General features: G+C 42.8%; 1 protein-coding gene across 3 annotated transcripts in view; it reads right to left on the minus strand.

Annotated features, from left to right (window-relative positions):
• Positions 1 to 614: 614 nt before the first annotated feature.
• The window catches only part of LOC116979988 (multiple epidermal growth factor-like domains protein 6), a 322,278-nt gene continuing 302,108 nt past the window's right edge, over positions 615 to 20,784 (minus strand). For all 3 annotated transcript variants that reach the window (XM_033032015.1, XM_033032016.1, XM_033032014.1), the window contains 9 exons: positions 17,727 to 17,858; positions 16,687 to 16,815; positions 13,545 to 13,673; positions 12,683 to 12,811; positions 11,482 to 11,610; positions 10,824 to 10,952; positions 8,597 to 8,725; positions 3,477 to 3,605; positions 615 to 1,127 (listed from right to left, as the gene is read on the minus strand). In XM_033032015.1, the coding sequence (XP_032887906.1) occupies positions 1,045 to 1,127; positions 3,477 to 3,605; positions 8,597 to 8,725; positions 10,824 to 10,952; positions 11,482 to 11,610; positions 12,683 to 12,811; positions 13,545 to 13,673; positions 16,687 to 16,815; positions 17,727 to 17,858 (1,118 nt within the window). In that variant the 3' untranslated portion in view covers positions 615 to 1,044. The remainder of the gene's footprint in view (positions 1,128 to 3,476; positions 3,606 to 8,596; positions 8,726 to 10,823; positions 10,953 to 11,481; positions 11,611 to 12,682; positions 12,812 to 13,544; positions 13,674 to 16,686; positions 16,816 to 17,726; positions 17,859 to 20,784) is intronic.

Genomic DNA, 20,784 nt, shown 5'->3' on the forward strand with positions numbered 1-20,784 from the left:
GCATTTCTGGCTACAGTGAGGAAAGCCGTTTCTCTCTGAACCCAGAGCATTCAATAACAAAACAGAGGTAGTTCTAGCAGAAAAACAAATCCATTCATTGAAGGGACTCGGGTGGAAACACAATGCTCAATCTACTCGAGCAAAGAGCAGAAGCAAGATTACTGTAGCACAGATCAAGTCAAGGCTTGGAAAAAACTACTGAGGAAAAAACCCAATAAGATCACAGTATATGTTGGACAAATAGAAAGGATGTTAAGAGATGTAAGTGGATGATGGCTGATTAAGATCACAAATATGTCACTGAGCTCATTGTCGATTATTTTACATGTATTCTTCTTTGAGGAAACTTTTTTGTTTTTTGAAAATGAGCATATCTCCCCATAAACTGAAATTACAACGAAATCACATAAAACCTCAGCATATTCGGGCAAGACACCAAGTTTTGAGAATATCAGAGGGCAAGCTATTTAGTGAAATTCTTAAAACATTTGAAGATGACCTAATAGGTCAGGATTAATTAAAAATTCTGCCATGATCATAAAATGGCGAAACTCTACCTAAAATGGGATTGGGCAGCAAAACTGCATCTAGAATGTACTAGTATTTGCATTTTAATTTAGGATTATTTCATCCAGATAATCTAATATGTTGTTACCTATGTGTACCAATAAAGTTAAACTTCCATAACTCCTCGCGATTAATTACTACAATGTTGCTTTGTGTGTAGACCTAGTAAACTTATTTACAGAAATATTTGAAAGCACCAGAGGCCGACCAACTCTTCACATGCCTCTCCCCACAGAATTCCCTGCTGAAACTTAAACTGTTCCCGATTAGAATCAGAACATCAAAATGGCTGCGGGATATCAAATAATCTGTGAAATAAAACATGCGCCCTTGGATTTTCCATTCGGGTGATTGAAACGGACGTGCAGATACATTCAGGTCTGTTACTCCATAGTTCATAACATTTCCTGATGCTTTGTGTCAATCTTCAGATGTAAACAAATCCAAGCTCTACGAAAGATAAAATCCCGGAGCAAGCTATGAGCGAGGAACCCCTCTCTGCAGATGATGCCCTTGTGACTGCACACTCCGATAGGAGGTCACTGGCTGCGCTGGACCACCTGGAAAGAAGCAGCAAGATTTTTACTTACTTCCATTTCATTGTGACTGCAAGAACCATGTCATTTCTATGTGGGCCAATCACTCAGTGGGTGGGTGGTGGGTATATGGAATAAACTGTCAGGGGAGGTAGTTGAGGCAGGTACTATAACAACATTTAAAATACACTTGGACAGGTGCATGGATAGGAAAGGTTTAGAGGGATATGGGCCAAACTCAGGCAAATGGGACTAGTTTAGATGGGCCATCTTGGGCAACATGGCACAATTGGGCTGAAGAGCCTATTTCCATGGTGTCTGATGACAGAAAAAGATGATTATCTTCAAGTAAGTCACATTTACTTGCAAGGTTCACCTTAAATCATTATCAGACAATGTCTTTACTATAACATTTATTATGAATGTCTAGTGCAAGGTTGGTTTTTGCTAATATATTAAACTAAGGGGTTTGTTCCAGATTGTGGGATCGGCTCAATTTTCTTGTCTTTATCATAAACGTTGTCTTCCGTACAGACCAAAAATCTATCTTGACGGTAAATATGACAACAATTACCCAGCATCTACAACTCTGTGGGATAGAGAATTGCAAAGATTCACAAACCTCTCTGGAGGTCAATTTCCAAAGTTTCTTTCTTAAATGAGGAACCCCCATAATCTGATACTATACCCTCCAAGATTATACTTTCCCCGGTGGGAAACACCTATCCAGTCAAGATCGTATTTATTGGAGCCTGGGTGGCGGGGCCCGCAGCTGGTGCCTCGGTTGGCACCACGGAGGCGTCTGGAGATGACATAGCAGCGATAGCGGAGAAATCGGTACAGCGGTCGATGAGGGCGCCGACCGACGGACGAGGATGGACCACGTGGAAGTGAGAACGCCCCCGGTGTGGGGGAGAGGGAAGAACAATGACCAATGGAGGGCCCGGCATGGGGGGACTGCCGTGAGAAGGCGAGGGGGGGGGGGGGGCAGAACAAAGGGGGACCTGGCGCGGGGATACTTTGCAACTTTGTAAGCGCCCTTTATGTGGTGACTATTTGCATACATATGCAAATAGGTATGTAAAATGTGGTGACAATAAAGTATTCATTCATTCATTCAAGATCCCCCTTAATATTTTATGTATCAACATAAAGATCTCTCATTTTCCTAAACTCTGGTAAATATAGACATGTAAGATAATCCCTTCATCCTAGGAAACAACTTCCAATACAATTGAATACATTTAAGTAAGCAGGCAAATGATGAATGCAAAACTCCAATGATTGTCGCACCAGTGCCCTGTATATCTGCAGCTAGATTTATTTTCATTTATACTCCTCCCCTTTGCAACATTCCATTTGTCTTCCTAATTCCTTACTATCAATTCATGCTAACTTTGTTCTTCATGTGCAGCCAGAACCCTGCACAACAGCATTTTATATTCTGTCTCCCTTTAAATGTTATCCTGCTTTTCACGCAGATGGCTGGGCTGCTCGCTAACATCGCCAGTGGCACAGGTTCAATCCTGACCTCAAGCGCTGTCTGGGCAGGGTTTGGACATTCTCCCATGACCTCAAGAGCTCTGGTTTCCTTCCACATCCCGAAACCCAAACCAAAGCAGGCTGGTAATTTAATTGGTCGCTGTAAATTGTGCCTCTAGGGGAAGTTGATGGGAAAGTGAGGAGAATAAAATGGATTGGGTAGAATTAGTGTAAACGTGGGTGCATGATGCTCTGGGTGGACACAGAAAACCATAGGCCTGTTTCTGTGCTGAATCACTCTATATCCAACAAATAGTGGATCACTTCACATTTCCCACAGTGTGCTCTATCTGCCACGTAGTTGACAACTGGACTAATTTATGAAATCCCTTTTGTGTCCTCCTTTGACATTAATAAATCTGGCTAGATTCAGGCAGTCATCTAATCCATTGATGCAGATTGTAAATGATTGATATCCCATTGTTGATCCCAATGACATAGTTTACTTACATTTATTTATTTATCCTGATTCTTCTTAGTTTTTTAGGTAATCCTCTAACCAAACCAATGTGTTACTCTGATGCCATAAGCTCTAACCCTATGCAGTAATCTTTATTTGAATGCTTTCCAAACTACATGTACTGTTTCCCCTTTGTCTGAAGGAGTCTCAACCCGAAACGTCACCTATTCCTTTTCTCAGAGATGCTTTCTGACCCGCTGAGTTACGCCAGATATTTGTGTCCATCCCCTTTGTCCAACCTGCTCATTACATTTGCAAAGAACACTGATATATATGTCAAATGTTGTTCCCCTTTTATCTACCTATAGCTCAATCTGTTTCTTGTGTTGTTGGTTGTGTTACTGTCATGTTACAGCAGACTGTGGTTATACCTTCATCACATGTTGGCCCCATCCATTGGAATGGACATGCACAACTTCCATTAACAGGGTTACAGTAAGCTTTGTTTGCACAGTGGCAGATCAAGGAGCAGTTAGGTCCATATCTGTTCATTCGACATTCTGGAAGAGAACAAAACAAGTTTTTTTTTTTAAATCTACTTGTTTAGTTTAGCATTGTAGAGGTACAATGAAAAACCTAAGGGCCTGTCCCACTTTCACGACCTAATTCACGACCTTTTTTACTCGTGGACATTTTTATCATGCTAGAAACCCTCCCCCCCCCGACCTACTTGATGCCACGAGTACCTACGACTAGCATCACGGTCTGCTACCACCTACCCACGACCTCTTGCGACCTCCTACGACCTCGTGACGACCATTCTGCGAGTACGAGTCAAGGGCAAACTCGGCAGAGGTCGTGAATTAGGTCGTGAAAGTGGGACAGGCCCTTTATTTGATGCGTGCTCTCAAAGCATCAGTCAGCGAAAAGACTATACATGATTACAATCAGGCCATCAACAGTGTACGGATAAAGGATAAAGGGAGTTAAGTGCAAGATAAAGCCCAGTAAAGTCCGATAAAAATTAGTCCAGGGTGTCATGGTAACTCACATCGTATTTAAATGTATCACGTGTTACTCTGAGTCAGAAAGGTCAGAGGACACATGTTGCCGGGATGTGAAGGAATTGAGGAGAAGAAAAACAAAACGTCTGTATTCTTACGTCCTTGGAGTGTGTTTATTATATTTGGATCAAGGCGAGGATCTGACACAAGGGTCTCCAATGAGGTGGGTGGTAGGTCAGGACCGCTCTCCAGTTAGTGATAGAATGGTTCAGCTGCCTGATAACAGCTGCGGAAAAATACTTATTCAAGAGGTTACATTTCTTCTACTTTTCAGCAACAAGAATGGATATGCTTTTCAGAGGACAATTTAGTGTTCTACAAATCACTGTTATCAGAAAACAAATATAATATACTGGAAAATTGTTTGTGCTCTTCCCATGCAAAGTGGATTATTTCAGTGTTGCTTTATGATTCAGGGAACTCCTGAAACAACACCATAGGTTCAATTCAATTCAACTTTATTGTCATTGCCCAAATACGAGTATAGGTACAACGAAATGCAGTTTAGCGTCTGGTCATAGTCATAGTGCAAGATAGTAGAAGTAAAAATAAAAATATAAAATAAGCATACAATAAAAATGTAAAGGACATTCAGTCATTTTATCTATTCAAGAGAATAATGCAGATTTATGGATTGCTCTAACTTCTACCATCTATAACAATGTAGAGTATGCCCTTCCCAGTAAAAGAAATTGGATCTTCTGAATATATAATGATTTTCAATTATAGTTGTCAATGAGATACAGTGTCCTGCCTCAATGACTCCCAGCTGGGACACACGGTATATCCAGTGTTATGAAATGCTTTGAGAGTTTAGTTCTGGTGCTTATCAACTCCAGCCTCAGAAATGTCCTGGATCTGCAACAATTTGCCTATTGCCACCACAGGTCAATATTAAATGTTATCTCACTCTGCTCTGGACCATCTGGATAGCAGGAACCATCTCGATAATGTCATTCATTACTTACAACTTAAAATACTCTAACAAACTTCTGCAGATGTACTGTAAAGTTTCCCGACTGGTTGCTATGGATACTATGAGTTTCAAAGTAAAAGAAGTACTGACACTTGTGAAAAATATAAAAGTGGATAAGTCTCCAGGTCCTGACAGGATACTCCCTAGGACATTGAGGGAATTTAGTGTAGAAATAGCCGGGGCTATGACAGAAATATTTCAAATGTCATTAGAAACGGGAATAGTCCCCGAGGATTGGCGTACTGCGCATGTTGTTCCATTGTTTAAAAAGGGTTCTAAGAGTAAACCTAGCAATTATAGACCTGTTAGTTTGACTTCAGTGGTGGGCAAATTAATGGAAAAGATACTTAGAGATAATATATATAAGCATCTGGATAAACAGGGTCTGATTAGGAACAGTCAACATGGATTTGTGCCTGGAAGGTCATGTTTGACTAATCTTCTTGAATTTTTTGAAGAGGTTACTAGGGAAATTGACGAGGGTAAAGCAGTGGATGTTGTCTATATGGACTTTAGTAAGGCCTTTGACAAGGTTCCTCATGGAAGGTTGGTTAAGAAGGTTCAACTGTTGGGTATAAATGCAGGAATAGCAAGATGGATTCAACAGTGGCTGAATGGGAGAAGCCAGAGGGTATGGTGGATGGCTGTTTGTCGGGTTGGAGGCAGGTGACTAGTTGGGTGCCTCAGGGATCTGTGTTGGGTCCTTTGTTGTTTGTCATGTACATCAATGATCTGGATGAAGGGGTGGTAAATTGGATTAGTAAGTATGCAGATGATACCAAGATAGGGGGTGTTGTGGATAATGAAGAGGATTTCCAAAGTCTACAGAGTGATTTAGGCCATTTGGAAAAATGGGCTGAAAGATGGCAGATGGAGTTTAATGCTGATAAATGTGAGGTGCTACACCTTGGCAGGACAAATCAAAATAGGACATACATGGTAAATGGTAGGGAATTGAAGAATACAGTTGAACAGAGGGATCTGGGAATAACCGTGCATAGTTCCTTGAAGGTGGAATCTCATATAGATAGGGTGGTAAAGAAAGCTTTTGGTATGCTAGCCTTTATAAATCAGAGCATTGAGTATAGAAGCTGGGATGTAATGTTAAAATTGTACAAGGCATTGGTGAGACCAAATCTGGAGTATGGTGTACAATTTTGGTCGCCCAATTATAGGAAGGATGTCAACAAAATAGAGAGAGTACAGAGGAGATTTACTAGAATGTTGCCTGGATTTCAACAACTAAGTTACAGAGATAGGTTGAATAAGTTAGGTCTTTATTCTCTGGAGCGCAGAAGGTTAAGGGGGGACTTGATAGAGGTCTTTAAAATGATGAGAGGGATAGGCAGAGTTGATGTGGACAAGCTTTTCCCTTTGAGAATAGGGAAGATTCAAACAAGAGGACATGACTTCAGAATTAAGGGACAGAAGTTTAGGGGTAACATGAGGGGGAACTTCTTTACTCAGAGAGTGGTAGCAGTGTGGAATGAGCTTCCAGTGGAATTGGTGGCGGCAGGTTCGTTGGTATCATTTAAAAATAAATTGGATAGGCATATGGATGAGAAGGGAATGGAGGGTTATGGTATGAGTGCAGGCAGGTGGGACTAAGGGAAAAAAGTTGTTCGGCACGGACTTGTAGGGCCGAGATGGCCTGTTTCCGTGCTGTAATTGTTATATGGTTATATGGTTATATGGTTGCATCGTGGCCTGGAATGGCAATTCCAATGCACAGGAATGCAAGAGGCAACAGAAAGTGGTGGACTTAGCAGGTCCATCAAAAGCATTCATGTGCGGTGCAGCATCAAGAAGGCGGAACCTATTAGCAAGGATCAGCAGCATTATACCCTCTTCTCACCTTCACCATCAGTCAGGAGGTACAGCTGCCTGAAGTCCCACACCACCAAATTCAGGAACAGCTATTTTCGTACAACTTTCATGTTCTGAAATCTACTTGCACAAACCTAATCCTACCTCGACAATAGAACGCCACAGTCCACTGCTTGCACTACCATAGACTTGTTTTTTGAAGGAGGGTCTCGACCCGAAACGTCATCTATTACTTTCCTCCAGAGAAGCTGTCGGACCCACTGAGTTACTGCAGCTTTTTGTGTTTATATTGCTTTTTTTCTGCAAATATTTCACGCATACAGAAACACATTAGTGTTTCTGCACTAATGTATTGTATTTTGCACAGTCGTTTTCCTTTGAATTGTTTTGTGTAATTTGTAATAATTTGTCCGTTTTTGTGTGTTTGTCTAGCCCACATGCCTGTGATGCTGCTGCAAGCGACATTTGTCGTTATACCTGTATCTCACCTTACTTGTGCAGATGACAATAAACTCAAAGTCCAATGCAATGTTGAAACAAATGCCAAAAACAAGAGAAAAGAAAATTGCACAGGTTGAAGCCAAAACATTGACTGGAGACTTATTTATAAATTCTGTCTTTCCACTGTAGAATTGAGCCTGAGGTTCAATTACTATCCAGCTGAATGCCAATTTATTAGATTATTGCCAAAGGTACACAAAAATGCTGGAGAAACTCAACAGGTGCAGCAGCATCTATGGAGCGAAGGAAATAGGCAACGTTTCGGCCCGAAACGTTGCCTATTTCCTTCGCTCCATAGATGCTGCTGCACCCGCTGAGTTTCTCCATCATTTTTGTGTACCTTCGATTTTCAAGCATCTGCAATTCCTTCTTAAATAAATAGATTATTGCCAAATTGAGTTCCGATTGACACTTGGATTTAAACCAAAGCCCACTAAATGATACAAAATGCTGGAATTTCTTGATCAAGATTCAATCAAGCAATATCTGAATGTATCCAAACCTACTATTCTGCTCAATGAAAGTTCCTGCATTCCACCACTTGATCATTCTCGGCCAGTGAATGGCCGTCTAACATTCAACTTTTTCAGCTGTTAATCACCCTCTCAAGCAATTCAAGTCCCACCCACAGCAAATAATGGACCCTTTAGATTGGTGTATAAAATCATGAGAGGAATAGATCGGGTAAATGCTCAGAGTCGCTTGACCAGAGTAGGTGAATTGAGGGCCAGAGGACATAGGTTTAAGGTGAAGGGGTAAAGGTTTAATAGGGACCTGAGCAGTAACTTTTTCATACAAAGGGTGGTGGGTGTATGGAACAAGCTGCCAGAGGAGGTAGTTGAGGCAGGGACTGGCCCAACATTCAAGAAACCATTAGACAGGTTTGAATGGATATGGACCAAACGTGGGCAGGTGGAACTAGTGTAGCTGGGACACGTTGGCCAGTGTGGGCAAGTTGGCCCGAAGGTCCTGTATCCACACAGTATCACTCTACGACTTCATTGTACAGCAAATATCTATGTGAGAGATAATGATGATTTTTAAATCGTGCAATCCTATTGGACCACAATCCACTATTCCAAAATTTAACAGCCAAACCTCCTTGTACATCGGCGAACATCAAGGTATAAGGTAGCCTATTATTTTGTAACTAGAACGCAGGAACATGCAGAAGGATTTTCACCTGTTTCACATCGATCTCCTGTTCTACCCGGTGGGCAGAAGCACCTCCCTGTTACAGGATTGCATGAACTGATGCCTTCACAGTCGCAGGTTTTCTGACATCTTTCCCCAAAGTATCCAGCATGACAAGCTAGAATACAAACAATGTAATAGTTACACATTAGCACATGGAACATTCACAAAGCCCACCTGTCCCTCCTGTCAACCTGTCCCACAACCTTTAATGTCATGCAGGTTCAAGGGAGAGGTTGACTACATGGAGCATCGAGGTATTTGGAGTATTGTGAGCAATTTTGGGCCCCATATCTGAGGAGGGATGTACCGGTGCTGGAGAGGGTTCAGAGGAGGTTGACGAGAATGATTCCCAGGAATGAGTGGGTTAACATATGTTGAGCATTTGATGACACTGGGCCTCTACTCGCTGGAGTTTCGAAGTGTGAGGGGGGGACTTCATTGAAATTTACCGAATAGTGAAAGGCTTGGATAAAGTGGATGTGGAGAGGATGATTTCACAAATGGGAGAGTCGAGGACCAGAGAACACAGCCTCAGAATAAAAGGATGTTCATTTAGGAAAGAGATGAGGAAGAATTTCTTTAGTCAGAGAGTGGTGAATCTGTGGAATTCATTGCCATGCAAGGCTGTGGTGGCCAGGTAAATGGATATTTTTCAGGTAGAGATAGATAGATTCTTGATTAGTACGGGTGTCAGGAGTTATGGGGAGAAGGCAGGAGAATGGGGTTGAGAGGGAAAGATAGATCAGCCATGATTGAATGGTGGAGTAGACAAGATGGGCCAAATGGCCTAATTCTGCTCCTATCACTTATGAATTCATGAACTCCTATTAAACAGTCCAACCCAAAGGATTAAATAGTGCCAAAGACTAGCTGATACTTCTAACTTTGCCATTATCTTCTGGATTTTGTGAAACATGGGTCTGTCCCACTTAGGCCATTTTTTAGGCAACTAGTTTGTCTCCACATGTTCGCCTGTGGTTACCGGGAGTATTCTCCTCAGTCGCGCAAAACGTCGTAGCGTATTTCGGGTCGCTACTAAATTTTCAACATTTTGACACTTTTTCGGGGACAGTGAGTTTGACGCCAATGAGCGTAGCTTGTCTTCTCCTGACGTAGGTGCTGTCGTAGGTTGTGTGAATGAGATTGGGAAGCCTCATACAAACATGCATGATGAAGACAATACAAGGAAACTAGAAATACAACCAGCAAGTAATAAACAAATGAAAGATAAAATATACTATTGGTCAATAATCCATGAAAGTTGTTGTTCATTTAGGATCCACCTATATCACTTCATCAAACTAATATACCGCTCCCATGTAAAAATGTAGGATTTCATCTCCACAGCCACAGGGACACGGACAGAGCTTGCACTGCAATCAAAAGAATGAGCAACAGGAAGCAAAAATAAAGGACATTTATTAATTCCTACTACCAGCCACCAGTTCCAACATTGTTCTCTTTCTCACCCACCATTCCTGAAACAGTGAACATTGCCATTACAGTTGCACATTCCGAGCATCTCCCGACATTCCCAGGACTGCCCATCATTCCCAGCAACTCTCATCTTTCCAATCATAGCTCGACATTCCAGGCACCACACACTATTCCCTTACTTTGCCAAAGAACTTTAAAGTGCAATTCAGGAGGTAACCCCTTCACCATTGCTCCATACTTCACTTCGAGTCATGAAACAGGCCCTTCGGCCCAACGTGCCATGCTGATCAAGATACCGCATCTACACTCTTACTGCCTGATAAAACTCAAATCATAAATAGCAATTGCTGGAATTGTCCAGTTCGAATCAAGCCTCTATCTCACTTCCCAACTATCCACAGGATCATGAATGAAAAATTAAACCAAATCCCTCACATAAATTGCTATTTCTAACCCTCTCACATATTATTGCCCAGATTTCCTATTTTAAATGTGAAAGAAGAAACTGTAGGTGTTGGTTTACACCAAAGATAGACACAGATACTGAAGGAACATTCCTGGAGTGGACAGGCATCATCTCTGGAGAGAAGGAATGGGTGACGTTTCAGGCCGAGACCCTTCTTCAGACGATGCTGCCTGTCCCGCTGAGGTACTCCAGCATTTTGTGTCGAGCTTCTTGCCCATTTTAAACACTGTTCGCCATTACACAAGGGCTCGTGTAATCCCCTCACACCTGATCAGCAGTGGTATGAATTAATAGTCACAGGAGCCATTACCTTCTTCACAGTTGTCACCTTGGTAACCAAGTGGGCAGATGCAATGGCCTGTGCTGGGATCACAAGCAGCACCATTCCTGCAATCACAGGAGTGTGCACAGAGTAAGCCGTAAAAACCCAGAGGACAACCTAGGAAAGATGCCAATGAAATACAGTGGTCAAAGTAATTCTCAATCAACCTTAAATCATATCTCATCACCATGTCTACTATGCGGTATGAAGTAATACCATTAATTGTTTCAGAGAGTCTTTTTTTTTAATGGCAAAGGTACATTTATTTTAAAATAACCTCTGTACAATTGTTTGTCAGTTTGCTTATTACAATTGGGCTGAAGTGTTGATCAGCAAGCTGTTTGGGTTAAAACAAAATTCACTTTAATGATTAATGTTCAATGGTCAGCAAGTTTTCAACCTGCTCTCTAGAAAGTTGTTTTAAAAACTTCTAACTGATAACTTAATTTCATATATAATGAAACTGAGTTTTAAAAACTTTCAGAAGAGTGATTTTCATGGCACAGATCTCCATGCAGGTTTAACAAACCTCGGCCCGCTTGAACACCCTGTCAAAGCAAGCCTTTGTAAGCCACACGACCAGTTGTCACATAATGCATGTTGATTAACAGATAGGGAAGATGGTGTCAAAACCGAGTCTACTCACTGTATTCACACAGAGGACCGTAGAAACCCTCCAAGCACTTACAGGTGCCCGTAAACCGATCACAGGTTCCACTGTTCAAGCACGAACACTCCTGCTGGCAATTCGCTCCAAACTTTCCGACAAGACATTCTGCCACACACAAAATAAATGTTTCACTAAACAGTTTTTCAGTGTCTTTGTTGACCCCACTGCCTTCATTGCTCGCAAGCCACCAGCTCCAGGATAGATCGCTTTATCACCCACCATTCCCAAAACACTAAACATTGCCGTGACAGCTTCTCATTCCTCGCATATCCCGACATTCCCAGGACTGGCCATAATTCCCAACAACTCTCATCTTTCCCAGCATAGCTCGACATTCTTGGCACCATATACTATTCTTTGACAATGTACTTTGACAAAGAACTTTAAAGTGCAATGCCAGGAGAAAAACCCTTCACCATTGCTCCATACCTCACAGAGTCATAGCGTCATGCAGTAGAGAAGTAGGCCCTTCGGCCCAACGTGCCCATGCTGGTCAAGATACTACAACTACATTAGTCCCACCTACCTGCGTTGGCCCATAATCGTCTAAACCCCTCATTTCCATGTAAATGTTTGAATAAGACAAAGCAATCGATGCAGACCCTAACACATTACAGATTGAAGGGCAGATACAGCAATCCCTTACCGTAACTCTGATATACCTTCCTTCCCTCCCCACTATAATATTCTCTGCAATCCACCCAACAATCTTCAGTATAACATTAATTACCAACATTGTCCTTCTTTGTAATGTTACAATGTCATATACCCATCGTAACTAAATGGTCCTCATTATTTACTCTAATATCTCCTTGTTATAACACTCACAATTCATCGATGAACTACGTTATATAAGATTTATTCCGAATTTCTCCAGGCCAGCACAGAAACCTTTTTGCCAAATGCTTCTTCCAAAAAACCCCTTATAATCACAAGTGTCGATGGAGGGGTCAATGGAGTCTGAAGAAGGGTCTCGACCCGACACGTCACCCATTCCTTCTCTCCAGAGGTGCTGCCTGACCCGTTGAGTTACTCCAGCATTTTGTGTCTACCTTGTTTTGTGCCAGCTACAATTGCTGTGTTGCTATAATCTGTTGACATCTGTGCCCTATCTAACGGGCATTCCAGAATCTGGAATGTCACGCAGCAAACATACTGCTGTAGCTATTGTATGTACCTTCCTCACAATGGGCACCAGTCCACCCGAGTCCACAGGAGCATGCCCCATCTTCTGCGTTACAGACTCCATTGTTCTGACAAGCGCAAACCTGCAGACAGCTTTGTCCAAATCTTCCCTTTAGACAACCTGCACAAAACCAATAGCAAAGTGAAGAGGAGAAAAGCAAAATGCTGCAGAGGCCAGAAATCTGAAATATAAACAGGTATGTAGGTGCTTGAAGTGCTTAGCTTATCAGGCAGAAAACTCACACGCAACGACCTACAAATGCACAATCACTTTCTAACCTTTATGCTTAACCTGCTGAGTAGCTACAGCATTTTTTGTTTATTTAAATAATTTTAACGAATTCACTTGAAAGAATTCAGTCAGAAACAATTACTCATAAAGTGCCTGAAGGGTATACTTCATGTTCAATGTAAAACGTCACTGTATATTCTTCAGTACAGAATGGTCCTTGTGTCTTGCTAGATTTTATAGGCATTTCTAAACCTCATTGTTTAAACAAATTCCCATGCTGGTGTGCTGAGAAACTATGAGAGCAACAGAATATTTGGACCTGCAATAAAGCACGTACAACCCAATTAAGTATCTGCTATATACCTTGAAAATGCGAGAGTGCTGTATTACTACAAGAGCAATAACGGAATGAAGATTGTCCTCGATTTTGCTTTCATGTTTTCTTTGTGCAATAGACCCACAGCCCAGGAGGAAGAATCAAATAGGTACTATTATAAATACATTACACATTTATACTGCACAAGCTTCAGAATATTTTTCCCATGAAAGAATCAAAGATACAAATCATATTTCACACTGATGATTTCTGACTTACTGCTTGGAATAAATAAGATTACAGTACCTGTGTGGCACGTAGGGTCCACTGTTCCCGACCGACACAGACATTTTCCTGACACAGGGTCACACTGACCATCTTTACCACAGTCGCACAGCTTCATACAATCTTTCCCGTAATAACCTTCTGGACAAGCTGGATGGGAGAAATATTGAAAATGCATGCCATGAAATATAGACATTAACAAAAGTGTGAAGTAACATCAGCATATTGACCAGAATAGTTCAGAGTAACCAGTGCTTTGTCTTTGATAGAACCAATGCTAGCGATAGTCAGGCACATTGTCCAGTTCTCAACTCCCAGGGAAACACATACCTCCAGATTCAGGGACAGTTCCTGCCCAGCTGTTATCAGGCAACTGAACCATCTTTTCATCAGTTAGAGAGCGGTCCTGACTTCCCATCTACCTCATTGGAGACCGAACTATCTTTAATCAGACTTTATTAGATTTTATCTTGCACTAAATGTTATACCCCTTATTCTGTATCTGTACACTGTGGACGGCACGATTACAATCATCTATAGTCCTTCCGCTGTTTGATAGCATGAAACTAAAAAGCTCCATAGGGATCTGTGCTTGGGACCTCTGATGTTTGTGATATATATAAGTGACTTGGACGTAAATGTAAATGGGTTTTTTAGTAAGTTTCCAGTTGACACCAAAATTGCTGGGTTCACGGACTGTGAGGAAGCTGTCAAGGTATACAGCAGGATATAGATCAGCTACAGAAATAGGCGAAGAAATTGCAGATGGAATTTTAATCCGAGCAAGTATGAGGTGTTGCACTTTGGTCAAATGTAAGGGGGAAATATACAATTAATGGCCTGCCCCTTAACAGCGTTGATGCACAGAGGGATCTTAAGGTCTAAGCCAATAAATAGAAAAGTTATTTTGGAGCTTTGTTTTTGTCTTTGCACGAGATTGCTTGTTCTTATATATTGAATATATTTTATTGTTTATTATAGTGTCTACTGAGTACAGTCTGATGAAGGGTCTCGATCCAGAATGTCACCTATCTATTTTTTCTGGAGATGCCATTTAACCCGTTAAGTTACTCCAGAATTTTGTGTCTGTTTACATATCAGTTTTGCTGCTGCAAGTAATAATTTCATTGTTCCATTTTGGGACAGATGACAATAAAACACTCTTGACTCTTGATCTAATTGGGAAGTCCATTTCCTTGATAGTTGGATGCTCAGTAAAGGCCAAATAAAAGCAATTGGTGCTTCAGCTAATTCAACTTTTATTCTGAATCAATGCCAACCAAATATCTAGGTCAATGAAGTGGAAGCCCAGGCCAATCTCATTTCTAATTTGGCACCTGGGTTGAATCCACCTTGTGCTGGTCTGGAATTCTGTGGCATCTGATGAACATAGAACATATATAAAACATGGAATAGTACAACACAGGAACGGGCTCATTGACCGAATATGATGCCAAGTTAAAATAATCTCCCTTGCTTGCATGTGATCCACGTCCCTCCATTCCCTGCACCAAACCAGGGTTGACCCCGAATAAGGGGACTGCTTGTAGGGAGTTTGTACTTTCTCCCCATACTTGCGTGGGTTTCCTCCAGGTGCTCTGGTTTCTTACCACATCCCAAAGATGTGTCGGTTTGTTGGTTAATTGGCCTCTATAAATTGTCCCTTGCGTGTCGGATAGAACTAGTGTACGGGTGATTGTTAGTTTGTGTGGACAATGTGCCGGATGGTCTGTTTCCACACTATATCTCTAAACCCATCTACACTTCACGCAGTTTTGGAAAAGCAGCCGACAGAATCAAAGACTTGTCCCACCGGTTATTCCTTCTTCTCCCCGCTCCCGTCGGGCAGGAGATACAGAAGCACGAAAGCATGCACCGCCAGACTCAGGAACAGCCTCTTCCTCTCTGTTATCAGATATCTGAAAGGTTCTTCCATAAGGTTGGCCGTTATCAAATTCACATCTATCCTAATGCGGACATTGGACTTTGTCACTGGAACTTGTGTGCTCCAATGTTGAGAACTATATTGTGCACTCTACATCATTCCCTTTACTCTACTATTTGAACTTGAGTTCGGCTTGGTTGTATTTATGTATGGTATTAACTGATTTGATTGGATATCAAGTAAAACAAAGCTTTTCACTGTACCTCTGTACACATGACAATAGTAAATTTAAACTTACACCTCATATATCAGATAAAACAAAAAATGTCCATCCTGTGATCTAAATGACCCTGGTACTGTACCAGTGATGTGATGCAAAGTCCATTCAAAAGAATGCCCATAACTTTTCATCCTCTCTCCTGGATTTACAGCAATCTCATGTGGTCTCAGAACTGGGGTGGTAAGTCAAAGATATCACTGTCATCTTTAAGGTAGACACAAAATGCTGGAGTAACTCAGCGGGACAGGCAGCATCTCTGGAGAGAAGGAATGGGTGATGTTTCGGGTCGAGATCCTTCTTCAGACTGATGTCAGGGGAGGGGGCGGGACAATGATAGAATGTAGTCGGAGACAGTAAGGCTAGTGGGAGAACTGGGAAGGGGGAAGGGGATGGAGAGAGAAAGCAAGGTCTATCTAAAGTTGGAGAAGTCAATGTTCATACCGCTGCGGTGTAAACTACCCAAGCAAAATATGAGCTGTTGTTCCTCCAACTTTAACACTGTCATCTTTAACACAGCTATTCCAAATGATGTCCAATTGGTGCGATCAGGCTCAGTCTCTGAAATTAAAGCTCATTGAACATTACATAAAGAAAACTGAGCCTAGTCTGAATTGTTGATGAACTCCCTGATGGTATTAATGGAGAGGTGGCTCTATAAAATATGTTGACTGTGCTGCTTGTGCTGTGAGAATGCGTGATGGTGTCAATGGATACCTTGAAGAAGCATATCCTGGCCCAACCAACAGATCTGGTTGAAGAAGGGTCCCAACCCGAAACATCATGTTCTCCAGAGATGCTGCTTGACCCACTGAGTTTGACTCCAGCAATTTGTCTCCTCTTGTGTAAATCAGCATCTGCAGTTCTTTGTGTCTAACATATGTATGTATTCACTGTGGCACGACCATTTATAAGCGTTTACCAAATGTTCTGGTTAAATTTCTGCCACTTGCTATTCTCATAAGTGATTCTATCGGATGTTTGGGACTTGTGTAACTCACCAACCATGCAATCGGCTCCAATAAATCCAGGAGGACAGTGGCAGGTTCCAGTCACAGTGTCACACCGACCCTCGTTTTGACACTTACATCTCTCTCGGCAGTATGGGCCATAGGTCCCCTCTGGGCATTCTGAAAGGCAAGCCTATTCACTCTCAGAGCTTTCGTATCATTTTACACAAATACACACAATTAATAAATCCTGCTGCCATTGATCATTTTGTGAGCCATTAATTTAACTTTATTGATAGTATGTCTAATATCCTAAAATTGCCTGTGGGATTTCAGCTCAAACACAATAGCAGTACAGTTTTATAGAATTATTTATTTACCTCGTTAGAACCACAGATTTGTTTGCCTATAGGTATACACATCAAACATTGTTTTTAAGACTAAGAACTGTAACCTGACAACGATGTATACTGTATAGATTAAAGGAGAGGCTTATTTGTGAATGGGTTATACTGAATGCTTGAGTTATCTAGTATATGCCTCAGATAGGGTGGCATGGTAGCGCAACGGTAGAGCTGCTGGCTGACATCGCCAGAGACCTGGGTTCGATCCTGACTACGGGTGTTTGACTACTGAGCTTGTACATTCTCCCCATGATCTACGTGGGTTTTCTCCGCGAGCTCAGGTTTCCTCCCACACTTCAAAAACGTACAGGTTTGTAGGTTAATTGGCTTGGTGTAATTGTAAATTGTCCCTATTGTATGTAGGACAGCACGAGTGTGTGGAGAACACAGGTTGGTACAGACACGGTGGGCCGGAGGGCCTGTTTTCAAAGGATCTACATAGTTTAACTTAATACTTCATTAAAAAGTAAAATATAAAATATATGAGCGATAGATAAGGAAAATTACATTTGGGAGGTTATTATGAACGTAAATATTTAACACTTTTGTGTTAATGATTTTGCAAGCTAATTTTTTTCTTGATCAATTAATTAATGATTTTGCAAAGTAAAGAAGACCAGAAGGTGGAGAAATGGACAGACTCCTGTAAAGCAGAGACTAATGTTTGCAAATCCATTGAATACATACGGAGATCACACTTGGTCCCATGGTAGCCAGGAAGGCAGGTGCAGTGTCCAGTAACAGGGTGGCACTCTTCATTCACTCCTGAGCACTGGCACACCTGGTTGCAATTCTGTCCATAGGTGCCTGGAGGACAACCTGAAAGGAATGCAGAACAAAGGTCAGCAGATGGAAATGCTCCTACTTTCCTTATCTCCTGGAGACACCAGCATTAGTTGGGTGATATCAGCCACAATCATACTGAAAGACAGGGCAGGGTTGAGGGGCCTGGTCGACTAGTCATGTTTCAACTCTTATTTTCTTGTATCTTTAGACTGTAGAGATACAGCACGGAAACAGGCCCTTTCGCCCACAGAGTCCGCACCGACCATCGATCACTCCATACACTAGCACTATCCTACACACTAGGGACAATTTAACAATTTTACTTAAATCAATTAACCTATAAGCCTGTAGTGTTTGGAATGTGGGAGATAACCGGAGCAGGCCAGAGAAAACCCCTACGCAGTCACAGGGAGAATGTACAAACTCTGTACAGGCAGCATCCGTAGTCGGGATCGAACCCGGGTCCCTGGTGCTGTAAGACAGCACCTCTACCACTGTACACTGTGCCACCCCCACCCACCTGTGTTGTGTCCTTATCTGCCTAACAACCAGCGGGCAACCTGTGCCATATAAACGCTAAAGTTAATTTTATGTCCTTGCTCAATGATGATAGCTAGCCGCTCACTGCAAATGCTAGGCCAATGATACATCTAATCCATCAATAATCTAGAACTGCAGATGCTAGTTTATCAAGGAAAGACACAAAGTGCTGGAGTAACTCAGCAGGTCAGGCAGCATCCCTGGAGAACATGGACCGGTAACGTTTCTGGTCGGGACCTTTCTTCAGACTGACACATACATCTAATCTATCTCGGCATCATGTTCGGCACAGACATTGTGGGCTGAACGGCCAGTTGCTGTGCTGTTTGTTTTCTGTTCTCTAGGTAATGTCATCTACTGTCTAATATTTGAGGGACAATTAATGTAGAAAGAGACAGAAAAAGGTAAGACGCATGTGGACATATAGAAAATCGGAGCAGGAGTTGCCCACCTAGCTCTTCAAACCTGTTCTGTCATTCAGCAAATCCTTGAATTCAATTGAATTCAATTGAATTGAATTGAATTCCTTTATTGTCATTCAGACCTTACGGTCTGAACGAAATTTCATGCCTGCAGTCATACATACAATCATACAATAATAAACAACACTAAACACAAATTAACATCCACCACAGTGTGTCCACCAAGCACCTCCTCATTGTGGTGGAGGCAAAAATCTTAGGGCTGCAGTCTCTTCCCTCCTCTTTTCCCTCTGCGCTGAGGCGATTCCCCATCGGGCGATGGTACAAACAGTCCCGCGGCTCACCGAACCCTGCAAACGGGCCGGCTCAAACACCGCGGCCCGGGGTGGTCGAAGCTGCCGCCCTCCAATCCAGCGGATGCAGCCACTGGCCCGCGGCTGAACCCTGGACTCAGGTCATAGCCACCAGAACACCGTCCCAGCCACCGGAGCACCGTTCCAGCCCCGAGCCGGATCGCCCTCATGTGAGTGCCATTCCTCCCTCGAGCTGGGCCGCTCCGACGGGAGCGCCATTCCACCTCGGGCTGGGCCGCTCCGACGGGAGCGCCATTCCACCCTCGGGATGGGCCGCTCCGACGGGAGCGCCATTCCACCCTCGGGCTGGGCCGCTCCGACGGGAGCGCCATTCCACCCTCGGGATGGGCCGCTCCGACGGGAGCGCCACAGCCCCTCACGGGAGAGTCTCAGCCCCTCGCCAGGCCACCCTCGCGGGAGCGTCACAGCCCCTCACGGGAGCGCCGTTCCAGCCTCGAGCTGGGCCGCCCTCACGGGAGCGAACCCAGGGTGAGTCCTGACTGGCTCTGCCTCCGGAGTCTCGAGGTCGCCAGCTCCGCCATTAGGCCTCAGCGCAGACGGAGGCAGAGAAGGGGGATACGACAAAAAAGTCGCATTCCCCCGAAGGGAGAGACAGCAAGCCCCGTTTCAACCACCCACCCCCCACCCCCACATAAACACAACCTAAAAACCAAAAACTTAACTAGACAAAACGAAAAAAAACAACACAAAAAAGTAAAGACAAACGGACTGCAGGCGAGCCGCAGCCGTTCACCAGCGCCGATAATTACATCCCCACTTTCTCCTGATACCACTTAACATGTTTTGTGTGCAGTAATCCATCTACCTTACTTAAATATACTGAGTAACATGACCTCCACCATCTTCTATTGTAGAGAATAACACAAGCTCTCCACCCTCTGAGTTAAGAGGTTTTCCTCATCTCACTTCCGCAATATCTTACTCCACATCCTATGACCCCATATTCTGCAGACTACCAGCCAAGCAAAACATCTTCCCCGTAATCTAATAACAAGGAACTGGAGTACATAGATAGGTGACATTTCGAGTTGGGACCCTTCTTCAGACTGAACAGAATGGTATTGGAGAGATGAACTTGCAGTCTGAGTGATGTAGAAGGAACCAAGGGGCTTTGAGGCCATTTTGACAAGCTGGGCAAGTACAGAGCAGATTCAGTGTTACATGGATAAATGTGAAGTTTTCAACTTCTGCAGCTAAAACTGAAAGGCAGAACACTATTTAAATGGTGATGGATTGGGAAATACTGATGTACAAAGGGAACTGCTTGTACACTAGTCATTGAGAATAAAGATGGAGGTACAGCCAGTAAGTAAAAAGAAAAATAGTGTGTTGGCCTTCACTACAAAGGTTTTGAGTACTGAAGTACGTGCCACAATTAGATAGGCCCTTGGCGAGACCATACCTGGATTATTGAGTGTAATTTTGATGGCCTTATATAATACAGATGTACTAGGCCTTGAGGTATAGCAGAGAAGGGTGACCAGACTGACTCCCAGGATGGCTTGACTATCAAATGAAGAGAGATATTGTGTTGACTTCACTAGAGCTTAGAAGAATGAGAGGGGAACGTTAAAATGCTCTGACAGGGATAGACAGACTGGATCATGGGGAACACACAAAATG

The sequence above is a fragment of the Amblyraja radiata genome, chromosome 13 (assembly GCF_010909765.2).
Source record: "Amblyraja radiata isolate CabotCenter1 chromosome 13, sAmbRad1.1.pri, whole genome shotgun sequence".
Taxonomy (NCBI): domain Eukaryota; kingdom Metazoa; phylum Chordata; class Chondrichthyes; order Rajiformes; family Rajidae; genus Amblyraja; species Amblyraja radiata.